Source organism: Protopterus annectens, chromosome 3.part0 (genome assembly GCF_019279795.1).
Source record: "Protopterus annectens isolate FY-2018-M chromosome 3.part0, PAN1.0, whole genome shotgun sequence".
Taxonomy (NCBI): Eukaryota; Metazoa; Chordata; order Ceratodontiformes; family Protopteridae; genus Protopterus; species Protopterus annectens.
In genome coordinates, this window is record NC_056731.1 from 309,519,371 (window position 1) to 309,542,039 (window position 22,669).

General features: G+C 41.2%; 1 protein-coding gene across 1 annotated transcript in view; it reads right to left on the reverse strand.

Annotated features, from left to right (window-relative positions):
* Nucleotides 1-22,669, reverse strand: part of LMBR1 (limb development membrane protein 1) — a 1,668,467-nt gene that overhangs the window by 1,024,026 nt on the left and 621,772 nt on the right. The window contains exon 6 of the mRNA XM_044065580.1: nt 16,257-16,383. Within this exon, the coding sequence (XP_043921515.1) occupies nt 16,257-16,383 (127 nt within the window). The remainder of the gene's footprint in view (nt 1-16,256; nt 16,384-22,669) is intronic.

Below are 22,669 nucleotides of genomic sequence, written 5' to 3' on the forward strand. Positions count from 1 at the left end.
GTGAATATTAATACAATTCATATACTTGTCTTACAAATGTATGGGAACTGTATGTTATGTACTGAGCTTAAAGAATGTAACCACAGTGTACCCTATTGGAAAAGAACAGAAATGTATATAAACTATATACCTGTGCAAATGCAGGTTTTAATAGTAGAAGCTGAAACACAGTTAACTTGCAAAACTTTAAGAAAATAAGTTGAAAAGTAATGTGTTTTACGATTGTGTTATCTCAGTTTCAGTGCAGCTAGCAGACACATGTCTTGAAACAGAAATAATTACTAGGTTTTAAATGTAAAAGTGTTTGTTTTACAACTTCCAGTTCTGAGCAAACATCTGAGAGATATGTATTTTTCACACAGAAATGTAAAATAAGTTTCTGTTAGCCTGGGAACTGAAGGCAGGTGACAAAGTGTTATGTCATCCAGGCTAACCCAGCAGTAACATGTGATATTAATTTAAAAATTCTAGCAGAGACAGAGTGTGCATTTTGTATCTTGTCTTGGACCTAGAAACATCCATCATCTGCATTTGCCTTGCTCTGCAAGTAAGTTATTTAGAGCATAGTATCTGTTAGATATAGATAGGACTATAGTAAAGATTAGTTTAGATATTTTCTGTATTTATTTGAGACTGTCCTGCAATGTTGTTTTAAAATATTTTCTGTGATTCTGAACTCTCTAGTTACTGTGTTGATTGAGTATTGCCTTACTCTTTTATTATTTATTATTAAATATATTTAAACATTTTAATTCTGGCTGGTTTGTTTAGAGATATTTAAGCTCTTAGAGTACTTGCATATGTATTTGGTGACACTGTACAGGCCACTCCAATAGCCTGGCACTTAGTCACACTTACCATTTGGATAATAGTAACATTACACAGAGTAGGATTGGGTACCCTTTGTAAGGGCCTTAGAGTAGCTAATAAGCAATGGCTGGTGGCAGTGATAACTATCTTATAGTCTGGGCAGAGGGGGCCATAGCTAGTAAACCTGTGCCAGCCTTCCCCGTGTGTGTGTGTGTGTGTGTGTGTGTGTGTGTGTGTGTGTGTGTGTGTGTGTGTGTGTGTGTGTGTGTGTGTGTGTGTGTGTGTGTGTGTGTGTGTATAATTCAAATCTCAAAGTGTGTATGTGTCAGCTACATGGACAGGGACACAAAGCACTGGTTGGACAGACAGGGTGCTGGAGGTCTTGGCTTGACCCCTCAGCTGAAATCTTAACCCTATAGCTGTGCCAGTGGGGAATTTTATTGGGAATCTGGAGAAAGAGGGAGAAACCAGCCCCAGACTGACTGTGATCTCTGTGTGCTCTTAAGGGAAATTGTACTTTACTGTGTGTGTACTTGTCATCCTCCCATTGTGTACTTCCCTCACTGGTGCTAGTGGTTTGGATTGAGGCTCTTTGATTACTGGATCAGTGCAGGGGCGTCACACAGATATTTAGTTATGGTAACAAGTGGCACTATGACCAGGGTTAAACTTAGGATCACTTCGGATATAATTACAACAACATACTTTGGGGCTAGGGTTACACATATTATCTGGTTTACCTGCAAAGACAGGCACAAATGTAACAATCAATGAGAATATTAACAATGTTGAGTTGCAGATTGCTGTGCCGCCTATATCTTACAAAAGTGCTTTAAGTTTGGAAGATAAACTTGCCATTTCACATAAATGGTTAGAAGTATACCACAGTGTTACAATGTATTTATCCTTTTGTTGACTGGGTTAGTCCCACTAGACTAGTGGTCTCTTTTCGGGGGGACCCAAGATCATTATTTATAATACTTGGGGAAATTTGGCCTGGGAACCAGTGAGCTTGCCTTACTCTTTTCGATAGGTGCCATAGGATCTTTTACATCAACACCATGTCAAGCAAACAGGACCTGTTTTTAATGTCTTATCCAAAGGACGACAACACCCTCAGGAGTGCAGCAACCCCCCCCCCTTAAGCATCACTGCAGTATCACCAATCCATCCACCTGGTGTGAGAATAGAACCCACAGCCTTCTGTACCAAAGGGGAGTACACTATCTATTGCATCACTGACAATGAACATAAAGAATGGGGGAATTATGTCTGTTAATTTATTCTCTGATCACCCACTTAATCCATTTCAGACAGTAGACAGAACAAGCATATGGCACAAGGCAGAAGCACTAGTCCTAAACAGGACAGGATGCACATACACAGATGGCATTCTCATGTGAAACACATTCTTATGGGCAACAAATAAACAACACCAATTCATATATGACACATCTAAACATTGCAAGAAACTGTAAGGTCCAGCATACCACTCAGCTCTCCAGATCTTCACAGAATGTCCATATTTTTCCTCTTATTTTTGGTCTGTTCCTCATAAGCTTTGTGGTTTTTTGGCAAATACTGAGGATCAAAGTCACGAAATAATGACAGACATTCAAGTTTCAGAGGTTATATCCTCTAGAAAATTAATGTTCACACAAAAAGTACAGTTGTGTACACTTAGATGTTCGAGTGTATTCATTGTTGCAGTCATCACACTTGGGTTGATTCTCAAAGCTGTAGAAAAGGGCGGAGGCAGTCAACAAGACATGGGGCTGGCTAGGATGCCCTGCAAGACTGAAGTTGCAAAGCCTGCCCTGGATTTGGAGAAGATAGGCAGGTGGTAATGCTTGGTGAAGATAGGCAGGTGGTAATGCTTGGTGAAGGTATGAACAGAACACCATGTTGCAGCCTCCAGGATGTCCCTGGTAGGGACCCCTCTCAGAAAAGTTGCAGAGGTGGAGGTTGCCCTGGTGGAATGCGTCCTGACCTCCTTAGGGGAAGGTTTCCCGTGGTATTTGTAGCAGAATGGACACAGTGTGCTATCCATTTGGAGATTGTTTGTTTGGATATGGCCTTGCCCTCTGCCCCTGCTGCAAAGCTGACTAGCAACTGGTCACTTTTTCTAAAAGATTTAGTCCTATCCAGGTAGAATTTGAGCTGTCTGTGCACATCTAGAGAATGCAGAATCCTTTCCCCCTTGTTTTGTGGGTTAGGGAAAAAATGGGCAAATGAATAGATTGGTTGAGAGCCACACTGGACACCACTTTATGCATGAAAGTTGGGTTAGACCTGTGGGAGACACTGTCAGCATGAAAAATGATGAAGGGCTCCACAGCCATGAATGCTTTTAACTCTGAAACTCTTCTAGCTGAAGTGATGGCCAGAAGCAAGGCTGTTTTCCAAGAGAGGAATTTTAACTCTGCTGAAGCTGCAGGCTCAAAGGGGGATAGTGTGAGCTTTTCCAACACAAAGTTAAGGTCCCAAGCTGGGGTTGGAGCTCCTCTGGGTGGCCTTAAATTGTTAGCCCCTCTTAGGAACTGTTTGATGAGAGGGTGAGAAAAGAGAGGTGGCTCTGTGCTGTAATGAGCAGAGATGGCAGAGGCACGAATTTTAATAGAAGAGAAGGACAGGCCCCTGTGTAGCAGGTCTGCTAAGTAATCCAGGATGAGAGAGAGGGAGGGATGTGCTGTTTCAGCTCCTTTAGCCTGGATCCAGGTGCAATACCTTTTCCACTTGTCAGCATAGGATTTTCTAGTGCTAGGGCGTATGGCCTCACGTATAACATCCAGGACTTGCTTGCTTAGGCTGGCAACTGGAGGAGAGGTCAAGGAATAAGCCAGGCTGCCAGGTTCAGGGTCTGCAACTGTGGGTGCATGAATTCTCCATTCTGCTGGGTCAGGAGAGTTGGGATCTGAGGTAGGTGCCATGGTGGCAGGCGTGACAGACTGCGCAGCAGTGGGTACCAGTGCTGGCATGGCCAGTCTGGGGCAATCAAGATTGCTCTTGGTTTTTCCTCCCTTATTTTGAGTAGTACCCTTGAAAGTAGAGGTAGAGGGGGAAATGCATAGATCGAGAGGTTTACCCATTGGAAGGATAGGGCATCCACTTTCCAGGACTTGCTGTGAGGTTCCCTGGTGCAGAATTTGCTGAGTTGGTGATTGTTGTGGGAGGCAAAGAGATCCACCTTCGGGGTGCCCCATTTCTGGGTTATAAGGTTGAAGGCGCTGTGGTCTAGCTGCCACTCGTGTGGGTCTAGGAGGTTTCTGCTTAGGTTGTCTGCCAGAGAGTTTTGGGAGCCTGGCAGGAATTGTGCTTGCAGGTGAATTTGCATGGCTGAAGCTGTGTGCCAAAGGGTCATGGCGAGCCTGCAGTGGGGATAAGAGTGCGTTCCTCCCTGCTTGTTGATGTACCACATCACTGTGGTGTTGTCTGTTTTGATCAGTAGAGGTCCCAGGGAGAGTAGGGGTCTAAAAGCTGTCAGAGCATGCTGAACAGCTAGCATCTCTTTTTGGTTGATGTGCAGATGTATTTGGTTTGGGCTCCAATGGCCCTGAATGCATCTGCCATCCAGGTGTGCACCCCAGGCATAATTTGATGAGTCTGTGGTTAGGGTCTCGGTGGGGTGGGGTTGTGAGAAGGGAAGACCCTTGTTGTGGTTGCATGCTGCTGCCCACCAAAAAAAATCTTTCCTTAGACAGGGTATCACAGGTATGATAGTTTCCAGGTCCTGAGAGTGTTGACACCAAAGGCTTTTTAGGTACCGCTGAAGTTTTCTCATATACAGTCTGGCATATGGAATGAGTAGAATGCAGGATGTCATGAACCCTAGAGCTTGCAGGAATTTCCTTGAGGATAACTGGGTTTTGGTGGCTAGTTGAGAGAAGTAGCCTATCAGATAGGCTTGTTTTTCTAGAGTAAGGAATGCCATCTGTGATGCTGTGTCCAGGCTTGCTCCCAATAATACAATTTTTTGACTGGGTACTAGTTTGGATGTCTTTTCGTTTATAGTATACCCCAGGGAGGTTAGTAGGTCCTTTACAAAGGTCAGGTGCTGTAGCAGCTTTTCCTGACTGTCTGCCTGAATCAGGCAGTTGTTCAGGTAGGGGTAAATTTGAATATTCCTTTGTCTGCAAAAAGCAATGGCTGGAGCCAGGCATTTTGTGAAAACTCTGGGAGCAGTGGATAAGCCAAAGTGAAGCACAGATAACTGAAAATGCATAGATCCTGCCCTGAAACGTAGATATTTCCTGCAGGAATCCCTGATTGGGATGTGTAGATAGGCCTCTTTTAGGTCTAGGTTGGCTAACCAAGCATCCTTGGATAGCATAGGTAGAAGCTGCTGGAGGGGAAGCATTTTGAATTTTGGTATCACCAGGAAGGTGTTTAGAATAGATAGATCAAGGATTGGGTGCCAGGTGCCCTCTTTTCTGGGTAGCAGGAGCAGTCTGGAATAGAAACCTTGGCCTATCTGGTCTGCAGGAACAGGCTGTATTGCCCTCATGGCGAGCAAGGAATGGACTTTGTTTTGTGCCTCTGCCCACTGGTTTGGAGGAGGATCTGGGAACCCTTTTGGGGTTGGCATGTGGAAATAAAATTTGTATCCCTGGGACACTATGTTGAGGACCCATCGGTTGATGGTGATACAGGCCCAGTTTTTGGCATGGGAGGAGAGTTTTTCTCCTAGGGCCACAAGCAGGTGGCCAGAGGTAAGGGGTGGAGGTGTACAGTCATTGTCAGTTTTTTTCCATAAGGGGGTGGCTTAGCACTCCCTGTTTTTGAAGTGTACGAACTTCATTGCTTAGATCTCTGCATTCCCTGTGAATGCTGTCTGGGAGGGGGGGGGGTCTGCTTTTCCTAGGTCTTGTCTGAGCTGGTCTTGAGGGGGCTGGAAAGGACCAATGTTTGGAGGGGCAATGCCTACTGAACCTCGGATGTTGGACCTGTAAGAAGTCCTTAACTGTCTGCATAGATTTAGCTTTTTCTTCCATCTTTTTTAAGACCTCTTCTGTCTTGGTGCCAAACAAATTGTCTTTGTTCAATGGTGCGTCCAATAGTTTTGATTCGACATGGTCTGGCAAGGTCTGTTCCTTAAGCCAAGCATGCCTTCTAAGTACAGAACCTGTGACTGATGCCCTGCAGGATGCTTCTAGGGTGTCAAAGCCACATTACAAGGTGTGTTTAGTAACTTGGCTTGCAGAATGCATAAGCTCCTGTAATTCTTTATTTTCTGCACAAGCCAGAAAAGTAGATATTTTTTGTTTAAGGAGTTCCATAGTATGTTGCTGGTATTTCAGCATGTGAAACTGACAATTTAGTGCTCTAATGGCAAGAGTTGCAGAGGTGTATACTTTTTTACCCCATCTGTCTAAAGCTCAGGAATCCTTGTCTGAGGGGGTGGGATTCTTAGCTGTGGTTGCTTTTATTCCTTTAGGTCCTTGGGAGATGACCTCTGGGTCAGCAGTAGGATTTTTGAAAAGAAATTTGTGTGAGTCAGGGACTCTGTAATACCTGTCAGGCTTCCAGGGAGCAGGTGGAAGGGTGTCAGGGATTAAACTAGATTCCATAAATACATCATCCACAACATCCAGGACAGGAGGAATGGCTAAAGGTCTGTGCTGTAGTAAATCTAAGAATTCCCCAGAGTCTTTTTTTGGACTGAGGATAGTCCTGATACTCTCATTGGAAATGCTCCATTAAGGTACGTAGGGTTTCACCAAATGAAAAATCCTCTGAATGAGAGGCAAGAGGTATGGATTCCTCTACATCTGAATCCTCATAAGCAGACAAGGGTTGCATGTCTTCATATTCAGAAACCTCAGAGTCATCAGACTCCTGGTCAGGTAAAACTGCTGGGGACAATTTTCTTTTTTCTTTTGGAAGGGGAAGGCTGGCTTCCCCTAATAAGCATAAGGTCTTCCTCCATTTTAAGCATCTGAGATTGAGGCATGGAAGTAGGTGCTTGAGCTTGGGTCCGTTTTTTAGGCGTAGTTCGTACCCTGGGCCTTAGAAACTCGGTAGTTTTAGAAAGAACTGAAGACGCAAAAGAAGTAGTTGGTTTGTGTCGAGCATCGGTAGTGTGAAGAACTTCCTCGGAAGCTGGTGCCTGCTCAGTGGCTCCAGACCCATCCAAGGTAGAGACATCTACAAGATCCTTAGTCAAAGAAGAGACTCGTGGCATACCGCACTCTGAATGGGTCTCAGTAGCGGTCTGCGAATCCACAGAAGCAGCATCAGGGGCTGCAAAAGTGCCTCACTGAGGACCGTCAAACTGGCGACTAGCTTAACGGAACCGTTGCCAGCAGTTTTGGACCTGTGCAGTCTGTCTCTGTCTTTATCCTCACGTTTTTTTTTCAGAAGATTGGTAGTCGGATGTCTTACCGAAGCCATTTCGGAATACAGAGCTCGAGAGTGAAAATATTTAGTTACAATAAGGGCCCGATGACATATAGTTCTAGCATTGAACAAAGCACAAAACCAACAGTGAGGGACGTCATGGTCTGGGCCTAACCAGGTGATGCAGTAAGAATGGAAATCTCGGTGTGGTACTTGCTTTCCACAGGTGAGACAATTGTTAACTTTTTCTGACATCGGTTAGAGCAAGAAAAAAGGATCCCCAATGAGGTACTTGGCTTTAGAAGACTTCAAATTCAATTCGGAAATGAAAATTCAGGTAGCAGCCGACCGACACTCGTGCAAACTGTTTCTGCTTCGGGCTGCTTGGCAAGAAAGACTGATGTAATGGCGTCAGCTGCCTGATTGTATACCACTGATGACCTGGCGTCAGTCCTGGAGCGACAGCAACTGACGCAGAAATACTAAGGCTCTGGTATTCGGGCCGACTGAAGTGTGATGACTGCAACAGTAAAACACGAAGAACATCCTGCTATTCTAGCAACCTTTCAAGTCTATAAGAGCAAAACTTAAAAATATGTCCCTATTTTTGGCCTTTGTCCCATTATTTTTGTGCTTTGTTCAGATTTCTTGTGCTGAAAAGTTGAGGTATGAGGTCCAGTGAAAACCCACACAGATACAGGGAAGATGTGTGGACATACAGAAGGTACCAAAATCAAAAAATTACTCAAAGAAGCCATGCTAGTAGTCTGGCCACTGATCAGTACAGAGTAAAACTAATGCAGAGTAGAACTTGACATATAAATTAGAGCATTGAAACAAACAGACCTGCAATTATTTACATCTGTACAGTGTGCATCACTGCTACTACTACTTGCAAATCAGCATCAGTTTGTTGCTATGACAGTTCCATATTACTGCTGGTGTACATAGTTCCTAAGTTACCAGCTTAAGAAATTTTGCCTTAAGGGGACTGGTACATTTTATCTACATTTCTAGTGCTGTGCAGTATTATTATCTGCGCAAGAAAACTCTAGCCACCACCTTCTTACTGCTGACTCCCTTATACGCCACTTGTATCGTAACAAACTTAAATACTCAAAGAAAGACACATGCCTCCTGCTATAGTAAAATAGCTAAATTTGCCACCAATTTCCCTCATAGGAGACCATTGTCTTAGCTTAAAGCAATTAGACTGGCTTGAACTGCACAACTGTCCAACATATTCACAACTAACTGCAGCACACAAACTCATTCAGCATTCAGAAAAATGTCCTGCGCCACACAACTCCTCCCATCAACAGATAGCTGCTGTGTTCCTGACCCACTTGGCCGTCTAAAAACAGGGTACTGCCCAGTACTCTTCTTGACTGGCAGTAATCTCACTGTCCAAGATAGGACCGCCAGACCAGGTGCGAAAGCACGGACAAAGCCTCAGCCCCAACGCTACCTCAAATTCAGCCCAAGGTACTGCCCAGTACTCTTCTTGACTGGCAGTAATCTCACTGTCCAAGATAGGACCGCCAGACCAGGTGCGAAAGCACGGACAAAGCCTCAGCCCCAACGCTACCTCAAATTCAGCCCAAGGTTAATAGACACTGTTAACATATTATTTAACTTGTAATCACTATTTACGGACCAATTAAAGGGTTCAAACACAGCAGCCACCATCCAAAACTATAATTATTCCTTTAACCTGGCTATAGTTGTGCTCCAAAATTGAAGTCAGCAGTGCCCAAATAGTCCTGGCTTGTAAAACCTCCTAAATAAAAAATCTGGACTCTTCACCAGTAGTCTGCAAAATCCGAGATTGGGTTTGCAGAGATTGGGACTGCCCACCTCCCTCTGACATCAGCAAAAGTTATATATCCCCCCCCAGTTTCCGCCATTTCTCTATAGCTGCTGTGTTCCTGACCCACTTGGCCGTCTAAAAACAGGGTATTGTAAAGCTGATACTATCATAGCATTTGTTTGTTGATATACTGCACTAGCGACTGTTATGATAGACTAGGCTGCTGTAAAGTTACTTTGTATTGCCTGTAAACCTTACTAAACCTACCTACAAGCAACGCTACTGCATGTGTTTTTGTGTATGTGCAATGTGGATAGTAATATAGCGTTTCTTCATTGCTATACTGTTCTAGCGACTGCAATGATAGTCGATGTTGTTTATTGATATATACTGCACTGGCGACTGCAATAATAATCCATATTGCTGTAAAATTACTTTCTATTGCTTGTAAACCTTACCAAACCTACCTACATGCAAAGATACTGCACGTGTTTTAGGCGTACTCCACTAGCGACTGCCAAATATTTAATGCTTGGTTGGTAATTTCGCTCTGAACTATAGCGTGTTTCAAATGTGTCAAGAACCTGTTGTAGTGTTGTTAAGATACCAAACCAGTGACTACGTAGAGAGTTTATGTTGAAGCTAGTTATTTTGAAAGTTAGCTCTGAACGGCAATGTGTTTTTCCTAGGCTAAAACAAACTCATGTTACGTCTCTTTGCAATCTCTGCTAGAGCTGGCGACATTTACTACCTAGTTTTCAATGTTCAGAACGTGCTTATTTTATAGAGTCTTTCTCAACTCTAATGATAAACATAATAGGTATAATTAATCAGGTGCCAACAGAATTCTGGTTTTGTTTGTAATATTACCTGTCTATTACCAATTGAAACGGTACTAATCTAACATATTATATCCTCTATTCAGGTACTGCCCAGTACTCTTCTTGACTGGCAGTAATCTCACTGTCCAAGATAGGACCGCCAGACCAGGTGCGAAAGCACGGACAAAGCCTCAGCCCCAACGCTACCTCAAATTCAGCCCAAGGTTAATAGACACTGTTAACATATTATTTAACTTGTAATCACTATTTACGGACCAATTAAAGGGTTCAAACACAGCAGCCACCATCCAAAACTATAATTATTCCTTTAACCTGGCTATAGTTGTGCTCCAAAATTGAAGTCAGCAGTGCCCAAATAGTCCTGGCTTGTAAAACCTCCTAAATAAAAAATCTGGACTCTTCACCAGTAGTCTGCAAAATCCGAGATTGGGTTTGCCCCGCTCCGCTTCGCCCTCGCTTCGCTCGGGCTCGCTCCGCTCCCCACCCTGCCCCCTTATCCCACCCGCCCCCAATACCTCTAGATTTATAGCCACCTGGCCACGCCTACTTCCTCTCCCACCCACTAGACTTCCTCCCTACCAACTCCCGCCCCATCACTCCATCACCATGCCCAAGCCAATAGGGATAATTATCCTAATTATCCCACCACTCATTTTATTACCCTATCTCTTAACAAGTTATGAACACCTGTCCCTATCAGGATTCCACTACCCAAATTATCGCACAAGTTCCCCCTCCCCACCATCTATAGACGAATTCTTCCCCAATAATACAACCCCCAAAACAACTAAACTGAGTGATCTGTACCTAAAAAAGCAACACCATATAACTACCAAAACAAAGCTAGGTCTAAAATTACTATCCAAAGTTCTAAAATTAATAGAATACCTAAGGAAAAACATCACCAAAGATGGAGATATCCATCCCAACCCAGGCCCTACCAGATCAACAGAGCCCACTCAACATCCAATCTCCCTTAGACCAGCTAACTCTCTACTCATTTGTCACTTAAACATAAGAAGTCTGAACAACAAGGTTCACAACTTACATGCCATGCTTGCAACCTACTTACCTGACATCATGTGTCTAACTGAAACTTGGCTTAAACCATCAACCAAAGACAATCAGATAATGTCACCTGGGTTCAACATACTCAGAGCTGACCGATTAAAGAAAAGAGGAGGTGGGATAGCTGTCCTATATAAAAATACGCTTAACATCCTAACTCACCCCAAACAACCACCACAGGTTGCAAATGCTGAAATTTTAGCTCTAAAAATACAATTAAACAAGCAAAAAAACATAAACCTAATTGTCACCTATATACCCCCAGGGAACAATACTGAAACTTTAGAAGCCATCTTAAATTGGATAGATAACAACTACCCACAAGAAACAGTAGTCCTGGGAGATGTTAACATTGATTGGAACAAATGCTCTGCACAGTCCAGTCCTATTTCCTTAAATCTCCATGGTTTCTCTCAGGTTATAACCACTACCACCAGACTAGGTAATAATAAACAAAAGGAAAGCATACTTGATTGGGTGCTCATCAAGGAACACCCCCAAAAATATACCAGGGGACTCTCCCCAATGATCTTAGTGATCATTTGCTTACTTACATTAGGAAAGATAACCCAACCAATGCTAGCTTACCAGTCTATAGAACAGTCAGAAACAAAAAAAAATTTGATCCTCTAAAATTTAACATGGCACTCAAACACTGTAACTGGTCAACATTGAAATCCCTTCCCCTAGACGAGGCAGTCTTACATTTTAATCAAACATTCCTTACCCTACTTGACTCTCATGCCCCCAAAAGGGTATCCAGAATTAAAACTCACATAGCACCTTGGCTAACCTCAGAATCCAAAACCAAAATAACTAATAGGGACAAAGCATGGAACAAATGGCGTACTACCAAGTTACCACTAGATAGGATCATCTTCCAGCAAATGAGGAATGAAACCAAAAGGCCACCACCCAAGATAAGAAAAACTACTTTCACCACCTACAAAACAAAAACCAAAAGAACCCTCAAAAATTCTGGGCAGGATTGAACAAACTTCTCCAACCAGGAAAATCCACCACTCCTACCCCTGAAACTCTATCTGATAAGAACCAAGAAGAAATAGCTAACAACTTTAATACCTTCTTCACGAAACAATTCAGTTACTAGCTAACCAACTACCTACCCCTCTACCACACCTAACAATATGACACCTAACTCTGCACTATCCTTTAACCTCCAACCCATATCCACTGCCTTCATCCGATCCTGTTTGTAAAGACTAAAACCAACTACCCTCTCAGCAGACCTTCTACCTGCAGAATACCTGCAAATTGCTGCAGAGGTCATAGCGTACCCTATTTCAATATTAATTAATAGAACCATTACCGAGTCTACTATCCCAGCAATCTGGAAAATATCTTACGTCATTCCTCTTCATAAAGGAGGAACATCCACCGAACTCTCTAACTATAGACCAATTGCTATACTATCACCACTTGCCAAAATCATGGAAAAGTGTGTGCATAACCAACTCATGTCCTACCTCACCCAAAACAAGCTACTAACTGATTGTCAGCATGGATTTAGACCCAACCACAGCACGACTACTGCCCTCCTCTCTTTCACAGAGAAAATTAACCATAACCGGAATAACAAAAATATCTCCTCAGCTCTCTTTTTAGATATGTCGAAAGCCTTCGACATGGTAAACCACCAGCTACTTCTCAAAACCTTATCAACCTTACATCTAGACACCCAAGTCCTAAACTGGTTTCAGGCCTACCTCGTAGGTAGACAACAGGCAGTTATGTGGCAGAACAAACTCTCCTGCCTATTACCGAATAGTATAGGCGTACCCCAGGGGTCCATCCTAGGTCCTCTTCTGTTCTCAATTTTTATAAATGACCTCCATACAGTTATCCCCGAAGCCACCTGTATTCAATATGCAGATGACTCAACTATCATCTGTTCTAATCCTATCCTTGACAACCTTCTAATAACCACCCAACACTGCTTTACCAAAGTTGAAAATTGGCTAACTAACCATCAACTCATCTTAAACCCAAAAAAAACCCAACTTCTCCTTTTCCACCCATCCAACCCTACACCTTTCACACACTTTACCATACAATCTAACAATGGTACCATTATTTCTCCTACTACCAACACTAAACTATTAGGAGTAATTATCGACAATAAACTAAGGTTTGACACCCACATCAACCAAACTATTAAAATGGTTAACAAAAAACTTGGTTCTTTATATAGGTTAAAAACCTTCCTAACTCCAGCCGCTAGGTTAGCTACTGCCCGCTCTCACCTCCTATCCACCCTACTATACGCCTCCCCAATCCTTACAAACCTCAACAAGTCTGACCTCAATCGTCTTTCCACCTCTTATAATCACATTGCTAGATTCATCACTGCCCTACCTTACAGAACACATCATTGCATCAGCCTGAAAAAACTTGACTGGCCAGAACTCCCTAATCTATTACTGAAATACCAACTCATTGAAGCCTTTAAAATCCTGAAACATCCAGATAACACCCCTGCACTTAATAACATCCTAACCCCTTACTCCAACCTAAGCTCTCTTCGCTCATCTAACAAACTCTTAATACAAACTTGCAAGTCCCATAACCTAGGTGGCGATTCACTCTACTCTAATATTATTGGCAAGGTATGGAATTCTCTTCCCCAGAAGCTTACCTCCTTACAATCACTAGCGCTATTCAAAAAAGAACTAAAAATCCACCTTAAATCACACTGGCTTTGTCCATGTACAAACCCTGACTAACATTCACATGAGTATTTCCTACAAGTAGGCATTTTCCGTGTTACTCAACTAAGTGTGAATAAACCTGAATGTAATGCAATGTTATCATTTGTACCTTCTATTGTGATTATCTGCTCACTCTGAATACAATGTGATATGTCTTTATGTACCTTGATTAACCTTGTTGGAGCTTTTCTCCCCGGGACTCCGCTGAAAATGGACATGTATCCAGTCGGACTATCCCGGTCAACAAATGTAAAATAAAATAAATAAAAATAAATAAACTTATTCCTGCCCTACTGTACAGCAAGGGACCTCCATTCTAGTAACAAATTCTTATTACTTACAAATAAATCAAATAATGTTGCAGGAGACTCACTCTAATCCCAATGAGTTGCTACACTCTGGAATAGTATCCCATGCAAATAAAACTCTCCGACAAATTGAGTAGTTTCAAACCACTGCTTAAACATCTTTAACCAGTCGTGGTCTTGCACGTGCTCATCATAAGGTTAAAACTTTCTGTTCTCTGTATGGTACTCTTCAAATGTTCTCCTTAAAAATAATATTCGCAACCTCTTACTGAAATGACAAAACAATTTTTATATGTAACTGCTGCCTGTACAATCCGCTAAGTTGCACAAATGCTTTCTCTTTAGTAACTTCCAACTCTGTAAAATCTTAGAATGTATAAATATAACTACTGTTTGTGTATAAATGTAAAAAGAAATGTAACTACTCTGTGTTTGACTGGAACTTGGTATAATGCAATGTAAGCAAATAGAGCTTCCCTTCCTGGGCCTTCGCTGAAAATGGGTATTGCCTAATCAGACTTTTCTGGTAAACAAAGACAAACAAATATTTCTCATTCTCACCAAGCTATGCTAAGCACTAACCTTGCAAACTGAACTTGATAACAGAAATACACTCAAGTGTATAGCTAGGCATACTTAGCACACTCCGCTGTGGACCCTTTTTCTAAGCAGCTCACAGAAACAGCTTTGTTTCAGGAAGGGGGATAAAGTCTACACTTGTTTAAACTAACCAGTGGCAGCTCTGCCAGGGTGGTGCAGGGACATGCAGCCCCTCCTTTTAACATACACACAAATGATTTATCAGGGTAGTAAAGCCCCTTTTAAAAATTTATACATGTGCCTCTGATCTATGAAGTTTGCTTACATACAGATTTAACTCATTTGAAACATTCTGTTGCATTGACCCTATTATAAGTGACAACAAAAGAAAACACAGTATTGTTTCTATAGTATATAGGCAGCTGCATTTGGAAAAAAATGTGTACATGTATAAAACATGAGGTGGGATAGGGTTCAGAAGTCTAAGGGCACAATTGTGCTATTCTCACGTGTGTACTATCGACAGGGTTAATCTACTTTGTAAATGCTAAAGTTCCAGCTCTGTGGTGTAGTGGGTGGGAGCCCAGATTACAAACCATATGTCCTAAGTTTGACTGGTGGCTTGGGACCTGCAGGAGCTGGCCAAGGAAAGGTGGGAAAGTGCTGCAACTGTTGACTCACCCATACTGAGAAGGAGGGTGGAGTTTCTGCAGGTGATCTAGCCCTGCCTCGTTGATGGGAGGACTGATGTAACTGCAGAGCAGACAGCTGCTGAATTCAGTATACCAGCAAGCAGGAACTAACTGAAGTTGTCTACAGTGGTAACCAGATCCACCCAGTTAAGACATGGAAAAATATCTCTTGCTGCACTCATACAGTGTATGTAACACTGCCAGCTTGTCCACTCGTCCTTTCTCCTTCCCTTTCCCAGCCTGCCAGCTTTCCCAGCCTCAGAGGTAGGACTGGGGAAGCATCAAGGTAGGAGCAGCTGGATCAACAAAGGTCAGCTCAGCTGGCACATGAATGAGATCAAACATAAAGAAACACTGAATGAATGAATGAATGTACTCTAAAACCGGGTTTGCATACACAACACTAGCACATATCTTCCTTTATAAATAGAGAATAAAACAATGCACTTCAGGTACCTCACTGTCACTATGTGGGACACTACTTGGTCTATGCTGTGAGTTCAGTAACTTCAGCACTGCATAATTAAAGCTGTTTCTCTTACTCTGGCCTTAATACTTTAACACTTGCCACCCAGGACATTAACTCACTAACTAAGCTGCACCACAGTAGATTTATCAAGCCCATATACCATCTATCACCCGCACATCAGACTAACACAGAACAATGACAACAATGCATCAGTCTGTTGTAGTCATAACGCTTCGACTTCACTTGCTTGTCTGATGTCATTTCATTTTCTCTGGGCTGAGAATGAACTAGGTCCAGTTGGATCAGTGCTCTATCACAGTTACCAAATTGAATGAATAAATAAATACATTAATTTAGAAGCAGCTTACATTTTAAGGAATTAAGTCAACAATTACTAGCAATCTAACAGTGAGAAAAATCAAACAAAATATGTTCATTTCCTACAAATATTAAGATATGTAACTGTGTAGTTATTCAGAATTAGACTGAGCCAACAATTTCCATCATAAATATTTCACTGCATACAAATTACAGTTTAACATCTTTTTCATTTAGTCACACCTTCTAGAACAGCTAAGTATATTTGCTCAAACATGTACAGGAAAATCAATGCCCAGGATTTCTCCGGATAATACTACATGGTACTACTTACCATACAATGATTCCATACTGGCTGCGTCATTGTCAATAAGGGCTGAAGCAACCCAGACTATACCCAAAATCAGTAATCCCAGAAGTATTAGCATAACAAGAGTTTCCAAGATCCGGGCTTTAATCCCCTAAAAATAAAATGAAAAAGGGAAGCAATGAATTTACTCAGTTGTGCTCCTACAATTAAATATAAAAAAAACAAGAAAAAAGAAAATGTACCAAGCAGCAAGAATTTTATAGACTATTTTTTTTTTTTTTTGCTTTTTACTGTCAGCTGCAGCTGTTTAAACTGTTTAAACAGTGCCCCCCCTGCTAAGTGACTGATAAAAAAGTGACAGAAAACATGACAGAAACCAGATTTGCCAATTAGCAGTACTTAGCGCAGTTATAAATATCCTGTGAAACACTCATTTAATGGTCTTTTCAACAAATGGAATCACAGGCATTGAGCAGTCCCGAGAGCCATCTGTTGATCAAAAACAGTACTGCTTCACAAACACATTGCAAAGCCATAGTAAAAAGAAATAAACAGGCAAAAGACTTAAAACAGGAACAATGAGTAGCACCAGCTTTCAGTCCCACAGAAAGCACAGTACAAAATAAATTATACAATAAATGCATTACTATTCAAAAATTAGTACTCTGATTCAACAGCCCAACCAGCTTGCCTGTTGTAAATCGAGCATATACCAATAGAAAAAGAGACCAGCTGTTGAAGCACCATTGAGTGGCCAGACTTTCTACTGGGATATGCTAAGGGATAGAGCAAAATATAAGAAAGGTCAGGTGCGTTCTGCAAAACTAAACAATCTACCTGATTTTCTTTATATGTTTGTCCTGTCCTTTGCAAATCTCTCTCTTTTTTTTTTAACTATTAAAAAATAAGCAGCAACGGAGATTCTGTTTTTTCCATCACTTCATGTGCAGTGATGTACTGTGCAAGCATGAGAACACAAGCCCCATAACCATACGCAGTACAACAGTATAGGGAAGACAACACTGAAGAAGACTGAAGTCCCCTTATACAAATCCATTATTTAAGAAAGGTAAGCAATTTCATTCTTAAATAATATCACTGAATAATACCAATAATCTGCTCCTGTTTATGGGTATATCATGATTTGTCCACGGTTAGCTTTATTAAACCACTTGGGCTTTTCCTTTCTAAACCACACCAACCGTGGGTAAAGCCTCATATACCCACGCACAGTTATCGATTACTGCTTAATTATACAACGACCTCCCATTAATATTCCAAACGTGCACGCTGATTGGTCAGCGTGCACGTTGTAAATCAAAGACTTATACTAATGGAAAAAGGTCCAGTCGCCTGGGCTTTTTCCATTAGTACAAGTCTTTTTTTTTTTTTACAGCAACGGAAAATTTTTTTTTTTTTTACAGCAACGGAAAACGCAAGATCTCCATTGCAATTTAGAAACTGTCTCGCTATGTTAGAGGAGTTTAACATAGCGAGACAGCTTTAAAAAAAAATAAAGGAGATCTTCCTTTCTCCGTTGCTTTTTTAAGTTGTCTTGCTATGTTAAATGGGTTTAACATAGTGAGACAGCTTTAAAAAAAGCAACAGAGATTCTCAGTTGCTTTTTTAAAAGCTGTCTCGCTATGTTAAACTTCTTTAACATAGTGAGACACTTTATAAAAATCAACGGAGATCTTGCTTTCTCCGCTGCTTCCACCCACAGCTCTGATGTACTGCGTAAGCATATGTAAGCGCAGTACATGAGAACTGCCGCAGAATACCAGACAGCTGCGGAAGGGCAGAACGGAGGCATTATACAATGCCATTATTTAAGAAAAGTAAGTATTTTTTTTCGAAAATAATGTCATTGTATCATAGCAATAACCCACTTCTGGGTGTGGGTAATGCTGGATTTACCCACGGTTGTCTTTGTTTGGCCACTCGGGCTTCGCCCTCGTGACCAAACCACACCAACCGTGGATAAATCCAGCACTGCCCACACCCAGGCATGGGTTATTGCTTAAATGCAACACAATGCTCACCTCTTCAAAGGCGCAAAACAGTTAACAAAAATAAACACACTAATAACTGTGAGTACCAAACAGGCAGTTTATGAATGCCAAAGCAATTTCAAACGATTTTATTCTGAGAGCTCTGTATAATAACAGAAGAGGTCAATGAGGCAGTGAAATGTATGCTACAGGCAAGCTACCTAGAACGATGCAAATTATACAATGCCCTAATCAGAAAGCATATCTGTTTCAACACATATTTAACCTGCTGAATAGCCTCTGCATAATGCAGAGAAAATGTCCTCACATTTGAAAAGATTAGCAAAAGCCAAGTTACATAATGGTTTCTTTCTTCGCACCATATTTTTTAACAGAATAAACATTTAGTCTAGGAGGGTCCTTTGGAACTTTCACAGATCAGTGTACTGCTGGTATTCTTCCCCATAGCAGACAGCACTGTATCATTTTTGGTACTTCAGTTTTAACTAGATGTACAAGGCAACCTCATTAGGAACTGAGGGGCAGTTACATTTCTCACCCCCCGTGAATGAAAGTAGGTGCCTGCTACAGGCCTAAGCTAGCAGAAAACACATCTTGGACAAAAAAAAAAACTTTACAATCCCACATTCAAAGCCCTACAAAGAGATTAAATTCATGTAACTGAAGATAATCCAAAAGACAGTTTAGCAGATTTTTTTCCACTAACATGATCCTAAAGCAGAGTTGATAAAATGGTTAAGGTGTTTACCTCACAGATAAAAGGTACAGGGTTCAAGTCTCACCTTTGGGGAAATTGGCTAGGTGTAAAATGGCCTGCAAATGCAAACAGTACTTACCTATGAACCTATGTTCGGACTAACCATCTCAACAGGCATCATACAGAGTCTCATGCATCCTGTTTGCCAGACAAAATAAAAAAAAGCTGCACAGATTTCCTGCGGTGCTCCATATCAGGAATGGATTCAGACACCCACATCCACAGAAGCTGTGTAAAAGCATTGACTCATTATCTAAGTAGACAATGCAGCCAACCCTCACTATACAGTCTTAACATAGACTGAAAAACTATGACATTAAGAGAAATAGTGAAAAGCCAGGTACCTATTTGCATAGCAAGAAATGTTCACATTAATGAGGACAACAGGAATATCCACAGCCCTGCCACAGTTGCTCAGCATACATGTGCCGTAACATGCAATAGGGCTATGTATATGTGGGGATTCTATGCATCACAAAAGCAGATAATACTTGTCAGCCCGAAATCAAATCTCCAAAATGTACTGTAGCTAACTATTGTAAGATCACATAAAGCCGAGCATGTAAATATACACTTGAGAAACAACAGCAAAGCCAGTTATAAGAGTAACCTTAACATCTTCAATAATATTTCTCACAGCAGATTGTCAAAATAGGTATTAAACTTTTCTTAATACCAATTTACCTGAGGAAAGCAGCCACACACAATCATCATCATTAAATGAAGGGGAATTACTCTAGAATAGCAAACTGCTTACCTACTCTACACAACCTTCTCAATGCAGAAATTAATGTAGGCCTGTAGGAACTGATGAGGAAGCAGAAGGGTGTTTTCTGAAGAACTGGGTAAGCAGCAGAAGGCCTTCTTCCATTGGAAGGGAAAACCAAAGATGTTAAAGACAAAGTGTAACAGGTGCACCCCCCCCCCCATTATGAATGGATACTGAAAATGAAACAAGACTGAGGGAGGAAAGAAAGCTGGACAGACTGGCATGACTTACAGGTGAAAGGGGGCATTCAGGAAGGGGTGGAACTCCTTAGAGGAAGAGTTTTGGAAAGATATATGCAGGAAACTAAAAGGGGTGATAGCAGTATGGGATATATAGATGAAGATATTGCATAAATGGTATAAATCCTCAGTAAAGCTTAAAAAGGAGGGAAAATGGAGACAGCTGCTGGAGATTTGGGGAGGAGGGTAAAACATCTAAAACAATATAAAGAAAAAATTGAGAAGGGTAATAGGGTATGAGTTGAGGGCATCACATTTATGTGGAATAAAGGGCAAACTAGGACTGCTAGACCCTAACGTGCTGCTGAGACTTAATTATTTTGTAATGTAAACAGCAAAATTATATGGTAATGGAAACGGCAAAAGGTCGGAAGCAGACTGGACAGGTGGCTTAAGGCTGACATTCAAAAAAGAAACATTGGAAATATTTAAAACCGGTGGTGGCAGTCATATTTAAATGTTCATGAACAGCAATAAGTGGGCAGAGTTAGTAAGAACATAGGCAAACCTGGGGGAAGGTAGTATGTTAGGAAAGATGACTGAGGTGTGTGTGTGTGTGTGTGTGTGTGTGTGTGTGTGTGTGTGTGTGTGTGTGTGTGTGTGTGTGTGTGTCCGTGCATGCGTGTCCATGCACGTGTGTACGTTTAAGATAAGTGATGCACAGTATTTTTATAATTACATACCCTTTCTGTGCGATACTGTTCATGACTAAAGGAAGATCTGTCAGCATGAATTCATTGTATACATTAGTTAAAGCAACAAAAAATATGAAAACAGGTGTGTGGGGGGTGGAAACTGCTCTGCAATTTATGGGCAGATTGAATGATTTCATGTTAAATGCATCTCTTGCACCTAGCTGCAAGTCCTAAGATATTTTGATAAATTCTTCTTCACCTTCTGAAGTCTCTAGAATCAGATGTCTTTATTGGAAGGAGTAAAGAAGCCCTAACCATATGGCACTTAATAACTTTCTCAACATGTTGTAGATAAAGCCTCTGTGTGATTTTCAGAGCCTTTGGCAACAGCAAAAGTTATGAGGGTCCTCACTACTATTCAGATTATGTCTGCTGTCTCTGGCCACAAAAGAAAGATAGGCAAAAGTAGTGGGTCATACATGGGGGAGTTGGAACTTATTATAGCCTTGTATGTGGATGATTTTATTATTAAACTCACTAATCCAAAGAAGAATTCAGAATGATTTTGAGCATACTGAAAGAATTTGGAGAACATTGGGGTACAAGATAAATAAAGATAAAACAGAGGTAGTAGGTCTAAATACAGAGGAACAAGAAAGGATAAAAATTAAGAACTAACAATGGCAGAGAGATGTAGAAAATGTACTCTAGTGTTTAGCTGAAAAGTACACATGAGGTCTCCTGGGAAAGGTCTATCAGCAAGTGATGGAGCAGATACAAAACTTAAAAAATGGGGTTTGCTGATCTTAAATCTTGAGCAAAAGGTGCAGTTTGCATGTAATTTCACATCTTTTATTTATTTTACATTTGTTTGCCAGAAAGGTCTACTGGACAAAAGAGACCATTTTCAGTAGAGGCCCAGGGAGAAAAGCTCCATTACATGCACTCGACAATCCAAACAAGAAAAAAAAGTACATATAACAGGACAATAAAATAAAGTAGCAAGCCCCTTTAGATACAGTAGGCAATCCATTCAAGAAAAAGTACATCTCCAGGAAAATAAAAATAGAATATAGCAAGTGTGGACAATATGCTCATCTTACTAACACATTAATGGATTACATTTTTGACTGATAACTGATTTTAGATTTAAATCATACTTTTTGGAAAATATCTGGGATTTGAGACATGCTTTGGGGCAAGAGAAGTCAATGGTAGGCTAGAGTAAAGTGATAATGCCAAAAGAAAAGGAGGTTTGGGGGTCCTGGATCCACAGGGATATGTCAAAGCAGTACAGGTCTCAGTCTTAGCAAGAAGTATGGATTTGACTAAAGGAGGAAAATGGATAAGGATGCTAAAATAGAAAAAAGACTTGGCTGGGTTGCTAGGGTATCTTAGAAATAATGACAGGGAGAGAAACAAAAGTTAGGACCACCAATATTAGATACAGTGAGTGAATCAGTACGAATGAGGTATCAAACTGAGACACTAAAGACATGGATGAGATACACTGCCTAGAGATGGAACAAAACAAAACAAAAACAAAGGGAAGAGATGCCAGGATAAGAAGGTAGAAACTTAAGACACAAATTAAATACTGGACAGGAGATGGAATCATGACTTGGGAAGAAGTAAAAAGAGGCATATGGTCTACACAACAGAGCAAAGTTTCATTACCATACACTATTGGAAGTAAGAACGAAGACAAAATATTTAAAGATGACAGAGGGGAAAACCATCTTCGATTAAAATGACAGGAGAATGACGCAAAAAGGATTATGGAAGTACAGGATTGATATCAATATTATACAAAGTAGTGAGAGAGCGAGACAGGAAAGGTAGTACAGGTATGACTGCAACTTGGGGCAGATATTTGGGAAAAATGTAGAAAGAAAGCAGTGGGATCAGGTCTGGAGAACGACAAGACAGACAATAAGATTTGAGAAAATTTGGGATTTTTGCACGGAAATGCTTGCACAAATACTTTTATATACCACAAAATAACAGGAATATATATCCTGGTGC